Source organism: Ovis aries, chromosome 12 (assembly GCF_016772045.2).
Source record: "Ovis aries strain OAR_USU_Benz2616 breed Rambouillet chromosome 12, ARS-UI_Ramb_v3.0, whole genome shotgun sequence".
NCBI lineage: Eukaryota > Metazoa > Chordata > Mammalia > Artiodactyla > Bovidae > Ovis > Ovis aries.
Window position 1 is genome coordinate 76,595,866 of NC_056065.1, and position 23,216 is coordinate 76,619,081.

A 23,216-nucleotide genomic window follows, 5' to 3' on the forward strand; every position below is an offset into this window, starting at 1 on the left:
ACGGCGTCTTGACTTTGCTGGGTCCACCCTTGTTGCCTCTGCCCGAACACCCCTGTTGAGCATCCCGAGTTACACTCTCACGAGATTTACTGTGAACTCCTAGGGAGTTCTTAAAAATTGGTGCAAGAGGGAGAAAGAGCTTTTCTCTGGGAGTAGCAGCACAGTTTGGTAGCTGTTGCCTCAAGCAAGTAAGATTTCTAAATTTTGTTCTCAAACTTCGATTTTCTATTTGGCAAAAAGCCTTAGGCAAAATGAGGGTGAAATAATAGCCATCTAAGTTTGAGATTTAAGATTCTCCCTTCAAAATTTACTTAAATGTTTCTGCCCTTGAAAATATTAAAAAGAAAGTATTCAAAACAAGCTAACATCGAAACAAACCCCAAATTATCCAGGGCACCTTGTGTCTATAAAGGTCTCAGTAGTAACAGCCTAAGACATTCTTCCAGAGATGTCAGTGGCCTTTCACAGATGTTATTATATAGCCCTTTCATATACAAAATTCTGTTTTATTCTTTCTAAAGTGGGAGTTAAGTAAGGTACTGAAGGTTGGTGACTATATTATTTGTAATTTTAAGAGTCACAACAGTATTCTAAGGGATGTTTGTAAAAGTTGCTAGGTATGCTTTGTACGCACTACACCAATTGTTATGTATTACTATCTATTTTAAAATCACTGTATTATCATGCTTATTTGGGACATACAAGCCATGTTAAAAATTAAGAAATGAAACCAGTGTGAGCCACTTAGTAGATTTTGTTAGAATTCCTTAGACTCTACCTGAATTAAAGAAAGAAAATCAAGTAGCACTCATCGCCCCCGTTTTAATGTGGGACAGATGCGAATGTGCGATTCAGGATCAGAGAGAAAAGAGGAAATGTAAACGTTCTGGAGTATGCCCCAGAATAGTTTTCTGATCTTAATCAATTATTTTGATGACATTTTAATCTAAAATTTTGGATGTAATTTCTTATCACAGCTGCATCTTCATTTTCACCCTCCTCTTGTTCTGTCTGGTTTCTTTCTGCAGTGGGTACACCGTATTACATGTCTCCAGAGAGGATACACGAAAATGGGTACAACTTCAAGTCTGACATCTGGTCCCTTGGCTGTCTACTGTATGAGGTGGGTAATGCTGATAAATTCCATACACGGAAGTGCTTTTACTTACTGGAATGTGTTTCCCCTGTCCTTTTAGTATGTAGTTAATTTTTTCTAGGTGATGTTTAAGAATTAGCTGTTTAATTATGAGGAAGTTAATTCACTGACTTAGTAACTGGTTTTATAATGTAGTTTAGTAACTACACATTTCTACACATTTATTTTCTCTAATTTAAATTGTTTCCTTTTGATCAGAGTTTAATTTCTTAAATGTTTTTATGTTAATATAATGTTGCTCCATAATCTTACTTATAAAAATATACATTTGAACATCTATTTAAAAAAAACAACTTGCCCATGCATAGCTGGAGAGATAACAATGGAATGGATTTAAAATATGAGAGCATGGTAAATATCTTTATCAGTTTTTTTTTAACTTTTATGTAGAGTAACTCAGCTTTCACGATAGTTTATAAAGAGAAAATTCTAGGTTACCAATTAGTTTAGTTTCTGTGAGTAACACTTTGTACTGGTAAAGCTTGGTGAAAATTCTCTCAACTGTTCTGCTGGTGATAATTTATCAAGGAAAGATGGAATTATGTAGACAGGTCCTCTAGCAAATATTGCAGTGTGACAGTTTGGGTGAATAGAAGAAAGCACGCTATGAGCACGTTTTATGCTCATTACAGAGTAATGGTGTCAGAGAAGGCTTAAGCTAGGGGCTTCTTTAACTGAATGGTAATTTTCTTCGGAATGTGGGCTTCTAGTCAGTGCTGTTCACTAAACATTAGCCTACACCTTGGTAACTCTTTTAATAAAATGAGATGAAGGAAAATAATACATGGAATCCTTTTCATATTTTAAGACATAGAAAGGAAGTCTAAAGTGGATAGATAGAAACCAGTGTATTTGTTACTATTTTCTGTCTCCTGTCTTTCGGCTTAAATAAAATATGATGAGATCATGTATTTTAATTGTTCCACCTTTACTTGGAAGTAGAGCATCAGAAGGTTTTTGAAAATGTGTGTCATAATCTTCAATTATTGTTTACAGATTGAAGGTCAGACTTCCTTAATGTAAGGAACATGAGATTATTGTGTTCTTCCTACTAAAATAACAACCACTTAGGAGCTTTTAAATGTTCTTAAATAACATTCCTGGGATAATTTTTTTAAGAAAAGTTATGAATTAGTGATAGTATAAAATACATGTTTGTTTGTATTCACTGTTCACATGAGATTAAAAGAGGTTTATGCTCAGTAATATTATATTCTGTTAATAATTTGGTACAGTGTTGCACTGATTTGACTATGTTGTTATTGTAAAATTTAAAAGGCACTTTGTACATTTTAAAATATTTTATACCTATTTAGGCAACCTTAGATTCTTTCAGGCCATAGTCTAATAAATTATCAAAGCAACATTTTCCCTTTATATACCTCAAAGTAAACTGCAAATTGGTTTCCAATAAGGAGAGTAAATTTAGCAATGAAAAAGAAAAAGTTCAGTTGTTATTTGAGAAGTCTGCATAATTCTTTTAGGACCAGAAGATTTCCATGTCAGAACTGAAATAATCCTTCACATTATGAATTTGCCTTTGAGAGGCAGCGTCCCATTTTTATGTATACTTGAAATGATCACCAAAATAAAAATTATTTCTTTGGATGCTCCTACATTCATGGGTATTATGTGTTGGGAATGATTTTGAGTGAAAGCATTTAATATGTTGACGTTAGTTTTCAGCTCAGAGCATTTTCCCAGTTGTTCCATGCAAGTCATTGGGAAGAACTAGAATTTTTTCTAAGGATTTAATTTGCTTTGATGTTGTATCTCTTTCTAATATAATGTCAATAAAAATGCCCAGAAGTTTATCTTTAAGAAAACTGGTCATAGCATCTCCTAGACATTTTCTATCGTATCCCACTAAGAACTTACCATTCACAACGGAGGAGTGGGAACCCTTTTTTGAAAATGTAATTTAAACTCAGCAAATTAGACTTTCAAATATTCCTGAAACCTCGCGCGCACACACACACACACACACACACAAAACTGGCAGTACAGTTTTAATTGATATGCAACAAAGTAGACTTTACTAATTAAAATCAAGATGCTGTGCTTTTGCTACACGGACCTTTACATGGAAAAGTAGGTTTTACACACTTCCTTTATTGTTCAGTGCAGCAATCGCATCCTTCCAGGGTTGTAGGTTGGTGGCTTACAGTTCAAAAAAAAGAGAGAGCTGCCACCAGCCCCGAAGACAGACAGTGGGCTCTCGTCCCTCCGACACCCCCAGAATACTAATCAGGGAAGTCGGACCCTGGAGGTCAGGGAGCAAGTCAATCATTCTAGCGATCGTCTCAGTGTGGAGGATCAAATTAGCCTGAAAAATTCAGCTGCTGGGAGGAGAGGGCGAGCAGCTGTCAGGGGCAGCATCGAGATGCACTAATGAACCAGATGAATAGTGCAAAAGCTTGAAAATAAAAACAGGACAGTTGACATTTTTCATCTGTCAAAGCAGGAGATGCATGAAAATATACTATTCCTGTTTAACTCCTTAGGGGACGTTCAGGTTTTTGGTTTTTTTTTTAACACTGCAGTATTGAGACAAAAGTACCGTAATGAGCTCCTGGCACGTGATAACGAACACACTACATTTACTTAGGGTTTTTGCAAACACAAGGAGACAATAGTTTACACACAGTCTATTTTTTTAAGGGGGCATCTTAAAAGATTCTGTTTTATCACAGAGTGTCCTTGTAACTTAACAGAAGACATAATTATTATTGTAATTGCTGTTCTGGAAATGTCCTCTCGGATGGAGCATTTTACACATGTAGGGACACACACCTGGTTTGGGGATTTCTCGTCGTGGGGAGCACCTCTTCCAAAGGTATTTGGCAGGAGCTGCAGCGAAGAGCTGGCAGGCGGCTCTGCGGGCCCACATCCCCCAGCCCCACGGTCCAGGCCGGGAAGGAGTTAAGCTCTGCTGCAGCTCCGACAGATGAGAGCCATTTTCAGCTCGTCCCATCCCCACTGACGCCCACCGAGGAGCCCTGCTCGGCCCAGCGTGTTGCATGCACGCCCGGCCTGTCTGGGGAATGTACACATTGTCCTTCCAAAATCAAACTTATTAGCACATGTAGAAAAGGGTGACTGACTTGGGGGCAGCCTTGCACTCCGTGTTGTAGTCGTGCTGCCTCGGTTCAGAGATTTAGGAGGTTTGAACAGGAGGTGAACATCCTCAATTGAATCTTGAGTTTGTAACCCTGCTTACCGTAGTCCTTGCTCGAACTTGAAATGTCAGGTTAGAACCTGGTCTTAAAGTTAAATTTGATAATGTCTTTTTTAAAGTCATTCATTCTTTGAGTGTTTTTTTCTCCCCCCTGCATAGAAATCCCATTTGGATGCCTTGCATCAGTGGCCACGACTCGTAGGGCTTTCGAGCACATTTAGTGTTTCTGAAACATCGTCACAATAGGAAAGGAGTTCTGATTCACTGTGAACTAGTTTGAGTATCAGAACATTCAGATTGAGAAGACATTTTTTTATTTCAGAATAGCCTTTTCCTGCAGAGATTGTCGTGAGAGATAAAATGCTATGTGTACCGGTCCCTGAACCATTGCTGGATTATACTGCAGTTTTAGCTCGTTTCATTTTTGTTGTATTTTAACCACTGAATGTTTGATATTATACCATTCGTGTCTGTCTGGTCATGAGATATACTAGTTGTTCCTACTGCACCGTATTTACAAAGAGTCCTAAGTTATATTATTTTTGTAATACTGTTTAATGCTGCCTAAGTGTGTGGGGGTGTATATATGTAATTCTATGCTAACCATATCTCCCTTCTAGGAAAGTTTCAATGTTAAAAATAATAACCAGAAATTGAAGAAAGACATTTTAGGACTTATGAACTAATTCTCTGGAAAGGATGTTCATGGAACGCCAAATGCCTGGAGAACTTTATTTAAAATGTTTGCAGTTATCCCCTTCCCTCCAGTGTCATATGCATGATGAAACCTCCTTTAAAGTTAACATGTAAGTGTATCAGTTTCATTGGGAGCGTTTTGCAGATGGCCGCGTTACAGAGTCCTTTCTATGGCGACAAGATGAACCTGTACTCGCTGTGTAAGAAGATAGAGCAGTGTGACTACCCGCCTCTCCCGTCAGACCACTATTCAGAGGAAGTAAGTCATCTTTCAGTTCGTGTGTCCACATTGTTCGTTTTGGTAATGCTTGCATTTTATTTTGGGCCCTTCTCTATTCCATGATGCACATGCTGAGTGTAGGTGGCAGAGAGAACACCTTCATTCCGCTTTCGTTCCCTCGGAGGCTTGGCTGTTAAAGAGTTGCCCATGGTTCATCCGTCACATGGAGAGGAACCCCGCACCGCCTGCGGTCTCATAGTGGCTGTAATGGAGCAGTGGCTGACGTCACCGCCTCCTGGACACGGTGCCCAGGCTCTGGGTGACCGGCACGTCCAGCATCCCTCCCCATGCCCACGGTCTCAGAGCAGCTATGACCCCTCTTCTGACAGAACCTCCCTCCTGCCCATGTTTTCCCAGAATGGAAGCAAACATCTCTCAGCTGCATCTCTCTCAGCCCTGTTCCTTGCTCTTTTTATTCTCACCAGGCCCGTCCCATAACCACCTCCCCACTGCAGTCATATTCCTATGGGAAATGTTTGAGGTCAACTGAAAGTGTTAGCAGACGTTGCCCAGTGAAGATCTGAGCGTGGGTCCTTGCTTGCTTTGGGAGCCCATTGAAATGAGTTGTTTGGCCTCCACCCAACATCCAGTGTTCCCCTGAACAAAACATCTCCCATTTTTGCCTAATGCATCATGATTTTGCCAGTATTTGAGGAGACACTGCAGAATAGCAGTGTCTCAGGTTAACTAATGTGTTCTCATAACCCTTTGGACAGCTCACGGGGGACCCACCCAGAGAAACCACAGTGTCAAGGACCTGCTCATGGGCAGCAGGGGTTCTGCCCAAGGAAAACGGAAAGGGGCAAAGGGAAAAAAATGAAGCAATTACAGTGTTCACCTTTCAGCTGGTCTTGTCACTCTATTTCAAAATGAATGCAGTTGGTTCTAGTTTTATATAAGGAAGATTGAGTCCATGTAACTTGAATAGTAAAATCTCTCTAAAGAATTTTTACCATATGGGAAAAGCACTCATGGTCCTAGGATATTGAAAGTACTTTTTTTCCCTCATCGTTTTGATACTGATAATCAGTGACGCTTGGATTTTTTTTGTTTCACAGCACTTGTGTTCAGGTGCTTAGAATAAACTCTTACAAGACAGCCCCGGTAATTTTAGAAGCATTATCTTTATTTGATGTTAATGCTGTTATTATGTTAGCCATTTTTAATTACTATTTTGGGTGTGGAATATAAATACAGCATTGCACAAAACCGGCTCCAGCACTCTCGGCCCACAAACGCGGGAGGGTGTGAACAGCCGTGCAGAATGATGGCGCGGGTGTCAGGGGCCGCTCTTTGTTGTGTCATTCACGCTGTCTCCTCTCTTCCACGAAGCACATGAATATTTCACGTATCTGCATCCTCATCCGCTATTCCTCTTGACTAATTTTCAGACCGTCTGCATTTGCATTTCACATGGTAGCTGATGAGGAGATGCCCGCGCAGCAGCGGAGCCTCAGCAGGCGGTTACCATGGCGACCTCCAGCTGGATTTTAATGATGATGCCACTGGTGGTTCGTTGAAGTCGGCCTGCCTGCAGGGCTACTTCACTGCAGCTAAGTGTGAAGTTGGATTCTCGGGTTCTCAGCCAAGGGGCACATATCAAAGTCTGGCCCAGACAGAAGAAGGTCTCACAGTTGGGAAAGGAAGAGAGATTCCACTTTTTACTTCCCTCCATATAGTTTACCAGTCTTGAAACGAGGTATAAAGCAAAACACGTTATATGATGTACTCACCAAAAGAAGCTAGTATGGGCCCTCAGATTGGTAAATTCTGTGGCTGCACAGCAATAAAATAGAAAGCTGTAGTACGTAGGTAAACAGGGAGACTAATTCTTATGGAAGAAATGAGCTACAAAAAATACAGACTAATGATCTTACTTTAATCTGTTCCATTATGTAGAGAAGTTCCCAGAACAAGAGCTTTGAAATGCAGATGTGCTAATAAATATTTTCTCTCCATAAGCAGGAACTCGGTTTGTTTGGAAGATAATTATTCAGAGTTTATGGTAGCAAAAAACCTGAACAGATGCCATACTGCCATACTTCAACCATATCTTCAATACTCCTTTATATAGTATGCCTTTTAGATCTTTTAAAAGTCTAATTTTTTTTTCTTTTTTAGTATGGCAAAAATTTAGGAAACAGTGAAAAGTGAAATATAAAGTTTTTAAACGGAAAACTTTTAATTAAAAGACCAGTCCATTAGGTGCCAATTTTATAGCTCAGATGGCAACAGACTCTATCTGTTTGAAAACTGAAACTTTTAAGCAAAATTAATTTCCTACCAGATACCTGTTTGAAAGCTTACCAGTTTGATTTAGCTACTGCTAAATTTTTAAGGCTCCTGCCCGAAGAGGAGATGCACAGGGAACATTTTTGTTCATGAGAATAAAAGCTGTGCCTCCAACCAGCCTCGACTGGTAGGAGTCCTGAGGAGCTCTATGAGGTCTATTTCCAGATACAGGCTTTCCGTGGGGAAGAGCTCAGAGCTTAAGAGCTTGGGATTTTTACATTTCTTATAATCTAAGACATAGATTCACTTACGCATTAGAAACCAAAACTGAGAAGTATTGCTAGTGTTCTTTGGAAAGATGAAGTTGTCTGTCAGATCTTTCCTGTTGAACTGTGCTATAGTAATTATGTGCAAATGATTAGGGTTCTTGATTGAAACATCTCAGCTGCACATGACTGATATTTAGAATGTGTATTTTAAGAGCTCCCTAAAATAATAGCTTTATGACTTTTGGTTATCAGTATTCTTTTCTAGTAGGGATCTCATCCATGTATAATAGGGAATTACTGTACTTAACAATAGAAATACTGGGTTGAAAAGTGGATATTTTCCCTGAACTCTCTCTTAGTTTTAATTAAATTTAGTATTGTTGGTAATTCAGGAAGATCCCCTGGAGAAGGAAATGGCAACCCACTCCAGTATTCTTGCCTGGAGAATCCCATGGACAGAAGAACCTGGCAGGTTAGTCAGTCCACGGGGTCTCAGAGTCAGGCACAACTTAGCAACTAAACAACAGCAACAAAAATTGTTGGTGATGAAGAAATTAACATCAGTGCAGCAAACAATTTTTGAATATTTACTGTGTCCAGGGAGTCCTGATTCCCCTGGCCCCTCATAGTCTGAACTGGGTTGAGCTGCCCAGACGTTGTGGTCACAGCACCCTCTCTTCTTTCCTGAACTCCACCATGCAGGTTCTACCAAAAGGCCCAGGAATTCCCATCTTGGCTGTGGGTGCTGTTTCCTCTTGTTGACATGCCCCACCCCCTGTGCCTTATCAGGTGAACTCATTCTCTTTAGAACAAAGCCTGGCCGTTGCCTCCCCCTTAAGTCACCCTGCTCCCCTTTCTCCACTTCTCAGGCCCTCTTCCCTTGGCAATCACACTGCTCTATAATTCCTTTTTTTTTTTTTTTTCCTTTGCGGTATAGTTGATTTACAGTATTATGTAAGTTTCAGGTGTACAGCATAGTAAGTTACAATTTTTAAAGGGTATTTGTCTTTCTCTCCTAACTTATTCACGTACCATAATACCCTCCGAGTTTATCTATCTTGTTGCAAATGGCATATTTTTTATGGCTGAGTCATATTCCATCACGCATGTGTATCTGGTCTTCATTGCCCGGTGGCTCCACCTTCAGACCTGTCTAGCTCCTGTGCCTGAAGAGCAGTGACTGCTTTTCATCTGTGTGTCTCTAGGGCCCAGCACACTAAAAAGTAAAAGGTTCAGTGATTGATCAGTCAATAGAGAAAGTGAGTTAAAGGAATAAATGAGAAAAAGAGTGAATGAACCAATTAATGTCAATGGAATGAGTGAGTGAATGTTCCTCTAGGTAGTAAGGAAGAAATTACTCAAAAGACAGGTCAGGGGTGTGATGTTTCTTTTATTGATACTGCCTGCAAGTGATCTTTTTCAATCTTGTAAACAAGCTATATCACATCTAGAATGTCCATATCCATTTACTAGGAAATAAGACGGATTTTTTTCCCCTTCAGCTTCAGTGTTTAGTTTCTTTGGGAGACCAATCATCAGAATTATGCATTTTTCACTCTTGTTTACTAAATTATCTCAGGAAAATCTAAGATTAAAAAAATAGTAAATAGTTATATTGAAAATCATTTAGAAAGTTGGTTCTTTTTAGTCAATATCTGAAAGTCTGAGCATTAACACCACGCAAAATATATATTTGTCTTTGCTTTTTTTTTTTAATTAAAAAATCCTAGCTAGCCTAAATAGAAAAGACACAGGAAAAGTTGGAGAGAATTGTGTCTCAGAGGTTTGGAAGGAAGTTCTGAAATTTGAGTAAAGAGTTTGCAGATGAAAGTTAAAAATGAAATGGAAAGAATAAGAGTGATCTTGGTCTGAGAAAATAGAGTAGGGAGAAACTGAAGATTTGAAAACAGTACTTGAGTGAAAAAGAAATTTGAGCACCTGTTAAAATGTGGTAAGATGGTTGAACCATTTTAATGAAGTGAATGGTGTCATGATAACAGTGCCTACTGACCTGAACTGTTAGGCAAATGCTTATCTGTTTACTAGTAGCTTTAAATCTGTTAATATAAGTGACACAGACCTTTGCAGAAGACAGGATTGTAGTTATCTTATAACTGTATTTTTGAAAGCTTGCTCATTTAGTACCTCTTACTACTTTTAGAGGTAAAAAAAAAAAAAAAGAAAATATAATCTTGGAATTAGAATTATTAGAACAGTAGTCATTTTTCACATTATTTAATGCCTCTCTTGTTGTACATTAAGTTTGTTTGTTTTGTGGCTCTATATCTCCAGCCCACAGATAGAAAAATATCTGTTTCTATTAAAACTCAGTTAATGAGACTACTCAAATAATGCAATTAATCCTTTAAAATACCAGCCTAAAAGGTCTAGTAGAGAATGGATGGAGTCTCGTAAATGTTCACCTCCAAAATCATCTTTTCTTTCTTTTTTTATTACTTCTTCCATTATGTTTTCTTCCTTCTTAGACACTGTCCCTTTCTTTTCTCCGCCCTCCGCCCCTTTAAGTTAGAGAAATGGAAGGCAGGAGAGGAGGGTTTTTTCCCAGAAACAGCTCAGCAGTACACACTGGACATGTTCTTCCCCACCACTTCACTCAGATGAGTAAGAATTTACAACATCATTTTCATGATTCCTGTTTTTAAAAAAAGCTGAAGCAGCATCATGATTGACGCATTGTGTTCCAGCTGTACAGCAGAGTGATTTAGTTATGTGCATGTAATTTTTCAGATTGTTTTCCATTGTTTATTATGTTGTTTTCCATTATATATCTGTGACAAGATATTACGTGTAGTTCCCTGTGCTATACAGTAAATCCTTGTTTCTTATCTGCTTTATGTACAATAGTTTATATTTGCTAATCCCAAACTCCTAACTGGCCCCTCCTCCTCTCCCTTTTCCCTCTAATTCCTGGAAGCTTCTTGTTTTTTGAGGAGCCTCCATTCTATTTTGCGTAGTGGCTGCCCCGGCTTACATCCCCACCCACAGTGCAGGGGGGTTCCCTTCTCTTCAGAGTTTCTTATCTGTGGACTTTTTGATGATGGCCATTTTAACCAGTGTAAAGTGATACCTCATCATGGCATTTTTCATTATTCTTGAGATTAGATAAGTATTGATTTTTTTCCCCAGAATATTTACAATATAAGGATTAAAAAGCTTGGTCCTTGCTCTGCTTTATTATATATGAATAACAAAATAATAATATACTTTGAGTTGAACTAAACTGACCTCAGATAGTTATAGGTTATTGTAGAGTATAGATATATTTACATGGCTTTAAATAAAATTGGAATACTGAGGTTTCTTTCTTTTTTTTTTTTTTTATTTCAGCATGTGAAATCACCATTTTCTTTCACCCACATAAGAACTTTTTTGCTAAAGAAAGGTCTGCGGGAAACATTATTCCCGTTTCACACCTGAGTAGACGGGGACCCAGCAGTATCAGAAGGAACCCTAGACTCCAGGGCGCCCTTCCAGCATCCACTGCTTGTGCCAGGGCAAAGGAAGCGCCTGAGGGGGGGCCTCTCAGGGGTCGCATGTGGTCCCTCCCCCGGCTCCCGGGCGCCTCTGCGTTCCCTGTACCTGCTCTCGCCTGCCGCCTCCTACCTCCGCGGGGCTCTGCTTCCCTGGGGGTGCCGCAGCTGGCTCAGAACACCCTTCCGCCTGGTAGTGGCTCAGCCAGGTCACACTGAAAGGAAAGAGGGAGGGAATTTTGCAGAAGGGCAGGAATGATGTTTACATATCAGAATATGGAAACGACTGCGTGTTTCAAATAAGGTATCAGAAATACTGATCCACAGCTGTGCTGAACAAAAAACAAAAGTTTTTTGCAGTGTGTTGTAATTTTACTGATGCTTCATTTCCCAAATGGTTATCCTTAAGGAAAGTACCGATTGAAAGCTTTAAAAACCCTAACTGGTCTTTTATTTCAAGTCATTTATTTTCGGCTGTGCTGGGTCTTCATTGCACAGGCTGTTCTCCAGTTGCGATGGAGGCGACCCTCCAGGAGCAGTGCCTGGGCTTCTCGCTGCAGCTTCTGTCGCAGAGTGCGGGGGCTCCGGAGCCCAGGCTCGGCAGCTGTGGTTTATGGGCCTAGTTGCTCCGCGGCTCGTGGGATCTTCCCAGGCCGGGGATCAAACCCACGTCTCCTGCATTGGCAGGCAGATTCTTTACCACTGAACCACCAGGGAAGCCCCATAACTGGTGTTTTAAGCAGAAACTTACAAGTAATTTATTTTTATATGTAAAATTCAGAATATGCTTAAAGAGGCTTTTTAAGAAAGTTGCCTCATTGACAAAAAACATGACCTTTGTTTTAGCTTGGGAAAAGAGCTACTGTACGTAAATTTTTTTTAAGTGTCAGGTACAGATTATTTTTGCATACTTTGAAACTTAAATCTTTGTATTCATTTGATCAGTCTAAATCATTCTATAAGAATATTTAAATGAGACAGTATATGGCACAAATAATACTTGGAAGTATATCTGTTTTCACAAATATTTCTCTAGTTCTGATTATTATGTAATCCATGCTAAGTTATATGAGAGTATTTTACTTTATTTCTTAAAAAAGTTTTGACTACTCCGGGTCTTAGTTGTGGTGTGCAGGATCTAGTTTCCTGACCAGGGATCAAACCTGGGCCTACTGCCTGGGGATTGAGGCGGCACTGGGCTACCAGGGGAGCCCCGAGAATATTTTACTTTAAAATGTAGGAGGATATCTAATAATATTAAATACAATCTCTAACCGTGCCATTATTTATTGAAGTTAATATTAATTACCTCAGACACTATTAGGAACATTTGATTTTCCTTCCTGAAAACGGTTTTAGGAAGTTTGATAACGCCCATCATTTATAATATCAGTTGACCACCTTCCTTCACTCAGAGTTGCCATGTAAGAGTAGATCTTTAAACTTTGACTGTTTCATTTTTGTTTAAAAAAATATACATATAAGCAGGTCCTTTGTTCACTTATGCTTCTGAAGTGACACTGGGGACTCACTCCTCTAAGAGGAATCCAAAGCAGTGCCCTACATTTCACGCATCCTCTGGGATCCTGTGAAGCCATTAACCTTCTGTAAGACGCTTCTGTAAGGTTTCAGAAGATGCTGAGTGATCTTTAGCTGCGGGCTGAAGCCGTTGCGTCACCTCGTAAGGATTCTGTGGGGGAGGGCTTTCTCCCCTCCGGCAGCCCCCCAAGTCAGTCGCTGGTGACTCTCTGGCCTACACGTCGAATCTGCCTCCTCGTTCTGTATAAACGTCTAAAGCGTCGACAGCCAGTGTGTGTTGATGCATTAGACCCACTTTGGGGGGCTGCAGTGTGTCCTTGGCTCGATGGAAACGGGGTGTCCGGGAGGCAGATGCATCGTAATTGGTCTCAGAGGAACGGGGTTGGGGTAGGCAGCAGCGCCCGGAGCCCGGGTCTGTGTTCCTGTCGGGTGTCGTGTCCCGATCCAAGGCCAGGCTGCACACAGCGCGCTCGTCTTCCCATGACTCGGCTGAGCTCGATGCTTCATCACCCGTCAGTGGGGACCATCAGCACTCCCCTTTTAATATCTCTGGTACCAACCTATATGCTTTGGTATTTCTTTAGAAACATATCAATCATAGCATTTTCTCTTTTTTATTGAAAATAGTCATTTATTTCCATATGACTGATGACTTCATAATACTTTAGAAATGTCAGAGAATTCATTTTATTTTTCCTTTATATGACTTTTCTCTTTTAAATGTTTGTGTTGCTTTTTAAATTTCCCTTAATCATCTGAATTAAAGTTTTTTCTTCTGATTTTGTAAAGACTCCTACAAATTCAGACCTTTTTCACCTTATTTTTAGGTTGTTCTATAAAACAGTTTAAAAACAACACAAAGTACATGTTTTTATAAACGTGTAAAGTAATGCAAATTCAACAGCTTTCTTGAGATAAACTATGAAATGTCTTTACTTACATGAAATATTTTACTTACTCCTGTTTATTTTTATTAATCTAATATCCACTGATTTGGGAATTACTTCTACAAAGTAATAAATGGGAAGCTAATTCCCTCCATTCAAACTCAAAATTTCTTTGAGCAAGTGATTGCCTGACAATATTATGAGAAATTAAAGCCTGACATGTAGGAATATATATAAAACTTTTTAAAGTGATTATATGAACAGATGTCTTCATCAACCATACTTAATAATGTAGTACTTAGAATCATGTCAAAAGGTTGGATAGTCGTTCAGGATTTTTAAAGTAATTTTTTGCAGAGGTTTGCAGGAAGAGAAAGTTTTTGTTTGTTTGTTTTTTCAAATGTAAGACTAACACTGAGAGAGCTCACTAAGATGATTATTCCTTTTTGATTATGTAATGTCTGTCTGATAGAACACTTAGAGGCTGCTTTTTTTTTGGATGCATCATGTCACTGTGTAAATTCCTAACCTGGTATAAAAAAATGGTTCCATGTGAAAATTCAAGTACATTTTCTCCGGAGGTAGTCACTGTCACTTTAATGAGTGAGGTCGCTCTAGTCAGAATATGAATCTGAACAGTTTTGTGTCTTGTAAGGCCCTTGTCTGGATGTTGGGCAGAGCCCTAGAGAAGATTTTTTGGTCTGTTTTTAGATCGGAGCTGGCTGTGAACTGTGAGGGCGACCCATTCACCTTAGGAACCAGATGAACCAGCGTCAGAGCTGGCGTCTTTTGAGAGTCAGACCACCTGTTGTCGTTGCTCAGCCTCTCATTCACGTCTGACTCGTTGCGACCCCATGGACTGCAGCACGCCAGGCTTCCTGGTCTTTCACCGTTTCCCGGAGCTTGCTCAAGCTCATGTCCACTGAGTCAGTGATGCCATCCTACCTGCCTGCCTTTGCCTGTTAGGTCACCCACCTTTGTGCACAGGTGGCTGTGAGGGAACCTGCAGACCAGGTGGGGCTTTCCCTGGGGTAGGAGAGCAGTAGTTTTAAAAGCCAGGTGTCTGAAGCCAGGCCACTTCAGTTCCCCTCCGGGCTGGGCGCCTTACTGCCTCTGTGGCCTTGGGATGCCGCCCCCTGCACCCTGCAGAGAGCTTCTGAGCTGGATCCAGCTGTGAGAAAGGGCAGAACTAAATCAGCAACAGCTTTCAGGAAATGGTCCTCTCTCTGCATTGGCACCGGAAGCAACTTCAAAGCCCCAGAGTTACCTCTTGGCACATGGAGATGCCTTTTATCTGAACATGTTCAGGAGATGAGGTTCCAGATGTCCCCTGGAAACTTAGAAATAACTGCCAATTCCTAGGAGCACCTCCATCTTGGCAGTGTGGCTTCCAGACTGTCCGCTGGCTGTAGAAAGTATGCCCGGAGCACTGAGTGAGACAGCCTGCCACGTTCAGCTGTTTAACAATTAAAGGCTGGGGGCTGTCAAGCAAAGAGAAGAGTTTTTCCTCATTCTCTAATTAATGACTGCTTAACCCCAACTGCCATCTCTTAATACCATTCCTGTATTCTGCTGTGTGGGCAACTGTTTTATCCTGTCTCCATCACGTCTGAAGCACACGTAACTCCCACGTCACAGAGATGCTGTCCTTCCGTATACATTACGAGAAGGGTGAGCGGTGACCTCACTTGCAGAGCTTAAAATTGTTACTTGGCGTGACAAGAGACTATGCATATATCAAAGTGAATTTTGCATTTTTAAAAAGCAAATTATTAAAGATGTAAAACTTGGCCCATGGCCGTTTGAAACATAAAAGTAGTAAGTTATCTGTTGTTTTTTTTTTTTCCCCATTTCCTTTGCCAAAAGACTACTGAAACTGGCTGCCCCCACCCCCGGCCTCTGCTGGGTTAATATGTCTACTGAAATGTATCTTTAGAATAACCAATAGTTATCAAATATCAGAGAAACATCCCTCAAACTAAGAATACAGGCCTGGGTAAATCTTCCATAACATGCTTACAGTCCACCTTTTTTCAAAAAGGATTTGAGCTGACTTACAATAGAAGACACAGGTTAGCGGTTATTAATGCAGAAACAGAAGTCAAGTTCAGAACCAAGGGGAGAAGGGCACGTAAACACACCTTCCCTCTCGGCCAGCAGAGTGGCTGCAGCACGTCTGCCTGGTTTCAAAGGAAACAGAAGCAGACCATGTTTTTAAGGACAAAAGTATACCTTCTCTGTCCCTCAGAGAAGACGGAATTTTCCCCTGCTGAATTATGATGGGAATATCACCTGTAAGGGTCTGTGAGTAATGTACCCAGCATCGGCTTATCCCAAGTTACTAGGATGAATGGGGCTTCCCTGGTGGCTCAGCAGTTACGAACCTGCCTGCCAGTACAAAAGACACAGGTTCGATTCCTGGGTTGGGAAGATCCCCTGGAGAAGGAAATGGCAACCCGCTCCAGTATTCTTGCCTGGGAAATCCCATGGACAGAGGAGCCTGGCGGGCTACAGTCCACGGGGGTCACAGAGTCAGACACAACGGAGCTGACTCAACAGCAGCCTGAGCATGAACGCTGTTTCTGAGTCTTCCCTAAACTCCCGTGCTCTTTACATGTTTGACAGGAGCTATGTATCATACCTCTCAATACTCGGATTCATATTTTTGAATATTCAAACTTTCGAATATTCACTCTACCATTGTGTATCCCTTGACAAGGACCTGTGGTGATAGGTTCTGTTCTGCTGCTTCAAACAGCAAGGCAGGCTGACACCTTTGATCGAAGCTGAAGTGTCTCACCACTCTGCTCACCTCCAAGTACCTGCATGAAGTCCTTGAGATGTTAGTGTCTCTCCCCTGGGTAACCACTTCTCATCCCCTAGTATCCACCATTTTCTCTCAGAACCCAGAAACTCATCTCTTAAGTGGAACTCAGATACACCTTAACCCAGTGGCATCCCTTTCTAGTGATCATGATTTGAAATTACACAGTGATTGTCTGTAATCTTGGCTGCTTTCTCCTGGTGGCAGAAACAAGTGAGGGCCAAGCATCCACTACAGTCGATTGGAAAGTAAACCCTATTCCGAATTATTAGGCAGGAAAAGTAAGGTTTCCTGACCAGCCTGAAGGGTGTGGCGCTTTTATTCAATCGAAAAACGGCTATTGCATCTGCTTGGATCCTGGTTAAATAGAATGAATGTGGGTACCACAGTTATCCTTTCTGCTCCTTTTTATCATTTTTATCTCTGAACAAAATTTCTGACCACTAGATAACCTGTTAGAAAACAGTCTTTTTATATATACATATCAGTAAAAATACTTTTCCTCCTGTCTTCTATTGTGTGTACAACTGAATGTATTTGTTTTTATTTTAATGGGTAAAATGCCAACAATCTCTTTCTGATTCAGATCACTATAACACAAAGGCTTGTGTGTAGCCACACCCCTTCAGTATGTTGAATGCTGTCCCCTGTGCCACTGCAGAGAACAGACCATGAAATCCTTGGACCCTCCCAGTAGGTCTGCCATTATCATTGGCATCTTTGAACTCCCAGAAGTGAAGCTGACTCGTGAAGCTTCATTCTGATAGAATCACATCACCTGAGGATTAGCGCTAGAAGAATCCTTATGGGTCCTCTACTCCAGCCTCTGTCCTGAATTGATGAAGAAACAAACTTCTCCAGACAGTGCCTTGAGCCAGCAGGCGTCCACGGGCTCCTCCCTTTCCATCCCCTGGGGGCCTCCTTACACACACCTTCTTTCCAGCTGACTGTTCTCACTGGCGGTGGGCTTCTCCGCTGTTAACACACTCAGCCCAGAGATTTTAGCATTAGTTTCTTTTTCCTCCAGGTGAAGAAATCTTCCTGGTGGAAAAAATCTTCTTGGTGAAAACTCTGTAATTTGATAATTTAAATTATCAAACTGTAATTTGATAATTTAAATTATCAAACTGTAATTTGATAATTTAACTATGTGCCACTATCGTGAGAAAGAGTAATGCAAGTTTTCAGAGTTCTGAGTAATTTACAAGTAAGGAAGTAAGTGTTAGTCGCCCAGTCGTGCCCGACTCTTTGTGACCCCATGGACTGCAGCCCACCAGGCTCTTCTGTCCATGAGATTTTCTAGGCAAGGATACTGGAGTGGGTTGCCATTTCCTTCTCCAGGGTATCATCCAGACCCAGGGATCGAACCCGTATCTCCTGCACTACAGGCAGATTCTTCACCGACTGAGCTAATCGTCGTTTTTTGACAAAGACATACTTAAATGCTAGGGCTTTCTTCCATACTTAAATGCAGGTGGTAAAGAATCCACTTGCCAATGCAGGAGACCAGGGTTCAATCCCTGGGTCGGGAAGATCCCCTGGAGGAGGGCATGGCAACCCACTCCTGTATTCTTGCCTGGAGAATCCCCATGGACGGAGGAGCCTGGCGGGCTGCAGTCCCTGGGGTCGCAAATATTTGGACAGGACTGAGTGACTAAGCAGAGGGCAGCACTTGAAGGCTAAGGGAGTCTGGTCCTTCCTCTTGATATGGCTTGTCCTCTGAAAGACCAGATTGTGAAGACATGTGGCTCCATGAATCACAGCAATTAGAATTAGCAATGAAGTGCCCTATTCTTCAGTCATCGGCTCTAGGGTCAGATGGAAGGATATTTTCTTAATTTATCAAAATATACTTTTTTCTGTGACGTAAGTAAACCTCAGCCCTCTCATCTGTAACATGAGGACACAGGTGTGCCTTCATACAGTTGAGAGAGCACTATTTGTTTCTTACCTTACTTAAATTTATTATTCTTAGTTTGAAGGAGTGCTTTTACTATAATAAAAAATATTTGTATAAATTCAGATATACAATAAGCTGGTTATTAAAATTTAAACTTACAATGAACATTGTTGTAGTAAATTCTAGATCAAACAATGTGTAGAGATCTATAGTCATTAATAACTCAGAGACATGGAGTTTAAAACTTCCTGTCTCCTGTGACTGCCATCCTCCGATTAGACTTTTCTGAAAGATAATCAGGTCACCAGCAAGCCACTAGATGGTAGAAAATACTCTTTGCTTGACCCGAACACTCACCAGTGAATATGCTTCTTAGAGCCTTCAACTAACTAAAGTCACTGACAGCGGTCACACATACTTCCAGTCAAATATTTACCAGCACACGTGCATTCCTGGTAAACCCAGAGCTGTGCAAAGCGTGTTCCTGTACCTCACCGCCCGGAGTGGTTCCTGAAGCAGGTTGTGTTTTCTTCTCCGCAGCTGCGACAGCTGGTGAACACGTGCATCAACCCAGACCCGGAGAAGCGGCCAGACATCACCTATGTGTACGACGTGGCGAAGCGGATGCACGCCTGCACCGCCAGCGCCTGAGCGCGGCCGGCAGAGCGCGCCGCTCGAGTGTTCTTGAGCAAAGCGCACTTCCTCCTCCTGGGTGTTAAAAGAGTCCTACTTCAGAGCTAACGTGCTTTGAATCCTTAACCAGTTTTCATCTAAGCTTCATTTTGTACCAATTTAAGTCACCTCGCAAACCCCAATGACTTTGGAATAGTCAGATTGCATGTTAGGAGAGCAGATGGAACACAGTGGTTCTTAATGGCGAAAGAGTTTTTAGAACGATCTCTAGCCTTTGTGCTGATCAGTCGTGCTCAGGTAAACTCTCAGTGCCAGACACCGGCGACCTGGCTTGGCCCCATCAGGACAGACGCGCAAGCCCGAGGACAGTGTCTGAACACGTGCCTTGCGTGCTTTCCCATCACGTGTGGACATCTGAGATGAACACAGTTGTGAACTGTTGTGACTATTTTATTTTTAGAGTTTGAAGTATGTGTTTTAGCATTGTAACTTTCAAATAGAATTCTTAAAGCTAAATATACACATGAGCTACATTTTTGTTCATGAACTATTTGAGAAATTTAAAATCCTTAGCTTAAACACTCAAAATGCAACTATTAAATGTGAAAAGATTTGGGGACAAAAATGTGAGTCAGACACTGAAGAGTTTTTTGCTTTGTTTTAATATCTTTGATATTCTCCTTGCATTAAAATGGTATAAATGAATCCATTTAAAAAGTGGTTAAGGATTCGTTTGGCTGGCTGGTGTGATAGTAATTTTCAAAGTGGCACACTGCCCAAGGCTTTTTTGTGTGTTCTTGCTATTTGTACATTTGAAGACTATTATTTGAATAATCCTGCAGTGCTATACTTCAGTTCCTTTATGAATTTAAATGCTCTACTCATGATCGTGCACTATAGTATATAGCATATGTTTTTATTCATAGAGTTTATTGAAATTCTGATTGGTCCCCTTCTGAAAGTTTTTTTTTTATATTCTTCAAGTTACTTTCCTATTTATATTGTACATGAGTTTTATCCACTAATGTTTCAGATGTTCTGACAACATTATAGCCTTGAAAGAATATTTGGTATGCCAACACTTTTCCTGGAAGGAAAACATTTTTTTAACTTTTTAAAATTTGGACTACCCCGTGTGTGTGTGCCCTGTCTTGTTAGAAAGGAAGAGGGGTGTGTGTTGTCCTGTGCCTGTGAACGCTGACGCCGTTTCAGTTCATCCGACAAGGTTGCAGTTTTAGGATATGTTTAAAGAAGTGAAAACTAGCCACACCGCAGTCGGAAGTTTTATGAGCTAAACATTTCTGTTGAGAAGCTTCTAGCCAAGTACTGTATTCATGCCCGCAGCTGCCCAAGGTGGTGTAGTTTACAGGAGCGGGCAGAGTTCAGTACCAGCCATCATGGAGACGTTTGCCCTGGACGCCTCCGTGTTAGCGGTGACCCACTCCCACACGGCTGCATAAGGACCACAAGGCCACGGTCCCGTTACCACCTAAGAACCCCGTGTCGCCCCAGAACCTGCTCAGTAACCCTGCCGATAGGAACCCCTCGTGCTCAGAGAGCGCCTGCCCTCAGCCCGTATAGCTGCTGGTTTTGTTTTTTCCATAGAAGTATTTTTCTTACAATCATTTGAATACTTTCATTTGTAAACATTTAAAATGTACAAAGTGTAGACGTCTTGTTTTTCTAAATTTAATCAGCTACAGTATCAGTTGTGAATTAGGGTGATGTACCCCAGTGCAGGCGGGGAGAGCTGGTGGCTCTGCATCCCAGGCTGCAGGGACGCCCCGGGCCCCTGGCGTCCCCACGCGCGTCTCCAGAGTAGAATCGTCTCTGTTGACCTTAGTGTCCTGTTCATTTTAATGTAATATGACTGATGGAGATGAGATGTCGTCTACTTGGAACAAATATGCTCCTTGTTCTTGCAAAAAGCCATCTAAAAGCCATTAGCTGGATCCCCTCACAGGACTTCTAAGCAGAGATTTAAACTTTTAAGTGACCCTATCTGCTATAAGGAAATTGGGAAGAATTTAATGATCAGGGGAATCCATTATTGTTTTCTACATGTGGAAACTTTCTGTCTTGGATATTTTTTCTTTTTTTTTTTAATCTCAGTGTTCACATTTTTCTGGAAGAAACCACTGTGCACAAAACAAATTTTAATTCTGAATATTTCAAAGAATTGTGAAGACGATGAGAAGTTTTAATGTTTTATAATCACCTATGAAATGTTCTCTTTGTATTTCTGTTTATAAGTAAATTTTGTATTGATTAAATAAAACATTTGACTTGAAATGAGGAACAGTAAAATGAAAGGTACATCTGATTTCTAACTCTTAATTCAGACTTTGGTACCAGTTCCCCAGGGCACAAGGTGGGGTGACCTTGGTCCGTGTGCCGATGCCTAGGAATGGTGGACGAAGGGTATCCCTGTATACATAAAGTGCTCAGCAGTGTGCACTGATGGTGAGTTCAGTGAGCTGTGACGGCCACTCCGTGACCCTTACCATCCTGCATGGTCTCCATTACAAAACACCCTGCTTGTATCCGTACACTGCAGGTGTTGCTGTTAACATTTGCATATTTATTTTAACCACAATGTTATTCATATTAAATGTTTTTTCTTTAAAATGAATGTATTATGTTTATATCCCACCAATGAATAATTATCTTATGCCTCATATTTCAATAGTACTGTAATATGAACTTTTGTGAAATACTTTTATTTTGTTATGCTTCAAATACACATACTAAAAAGACTGTTGTTAGCTTTGAAAATTGTATAATATCCTAATATAAATAAAAGTATAAAAGTAAAAATAAGCATAATAAGTTTTTCAGGTATCTGTGATTCTCCCCCCCCCCCCACTAAATTCTACCACTGTTGATTTCACTCAACAGTCAACCCACAGAAACAGTTCTTAATTCGTTTCCATGAATTATTTCCTTATCCTTTGGGAGATGGCTAAATATTGAAACATGACCACGGTGGGCCGACAGACCCTAGGAGGGACGTCTTTAAATATGCATTAAACTAAGGCACAGCTTCACAGGCCCCTCTTCTCTTTGATGCATCATTTGCTGTCTTTGAATAAGAAAAATTTCTTGAAACTCTAAAGTGTCTGAAATTCAGGCAACAGATTCTATTCCTGTCACTGTAATATACCCCTACTGATAGTACAGATGGTTTGAATGTTCTTTTCACATAATAAGTGACAGTTGCTGCCATGCCTGGAAACTCTGAGGCTGAAAGATCTTAATGAGATACAGTCTGCTGGGCTGGCGGTAGAGTGATCCTTACACATCAGGATCACATTCCAAACGGGTGAAGAAGAGCTTTATAACCTAGGACCTTTAGTGAGGAACTTGTAGCCCCACTGTGTGTGTGCATGATCATAAATCACAGGAAATTTTAGGTTCAAGATAGTGTGGGACTAGTTGAAGTTTTATTTCAAAGTATGTTAACTAGAAAAGCCAGTACCAGCCATAGATGTTTAAACGTGTCATTAGTTGGTATAGCTATCTTTACCAAACCGATACAGCAACTTTCAAGTCAAAATGATAACATAGGGACAGAGATTACCATCACAAAACCTTATCAGAAAATACCCACGGGGTGGACTTCCCTGGTGGTCCAGTGATTAGGCACCCGCCTGCCAATGCAGGGGACACAGGTTCTTTACGTGGGCCGGGAAGACTCCACCCCTCAGGACAGCTAGGCCCATGCGCCACCACTAGGGAACCTGGGTGCTGCAACTGCTGGAGTCCGTGCACCCAGAGCCTGTGCTCCCCAACAAGAGAAGCACCACGGAGGAGCTCACGGACAACCGCCTCGCTGCAACGAGAGAAAGCCCGTGCAGCAGCAGTGACAACGAATAAGTACAGTCATGTAAGGAAAAGTCCACGGGGCCTTCCCTGGTGGTCCAGCGGTTAAGACTCTGTGCTCCCGGAGCAGGGAGCCCAGGGTCGATCCCTGGTCAGTGAATCCGATCCCACACGACATGGCTGAAGACCCCACATGTGGCAACAAAGATCCGGCGCAGTGAGACTCTCAAAAATATCCACAGAGATGTTGCATTATCTGTTTCTAATTACATGTGAATTCCTGGTACAATTAATTCCTGGAGTGATTTT

The 23,216-nt window shown here is 41.1% G+C and overlaps 1 protein-coding gene across 14 annotated transcripts in view; it reads left to right on the forward strand.

Moving 5' to 3' along the window:
- Positions 1-21,905, forward strand: part of NEK7 (NIMA related kinase 7) — a 136,478-nt gene extending 114,573 nt beyond the window's left edge. For 13 of the 14 annotated variants that reach the window (XM_027975997.3, XM_060396775.1, XM_027975999.3 and 10 more), the window contains 3 exons: positions 1,029-1,123; positions 5,176-5,289; positions 18,993-21,905. In XM_027975997.3, the coding sequence (XP_027831798.1) occupies positions 1,029-1,123; positions 5,176-5,289; positions 18,993-19,103 (320 nt within the window). In that variant the 3' untranslated portion in view covers positions 19,104-21,905. The remainder of the gene's footprint in view (positions 1-1,028; positions 1,124-5,175; positions 5,290-18,992) is intronic. The other variant, XM_027975998.3, reaches the window with a different exon arrangement.
- Positions 21,906-23,216: the final 1,311 nt, after the last annotated feature.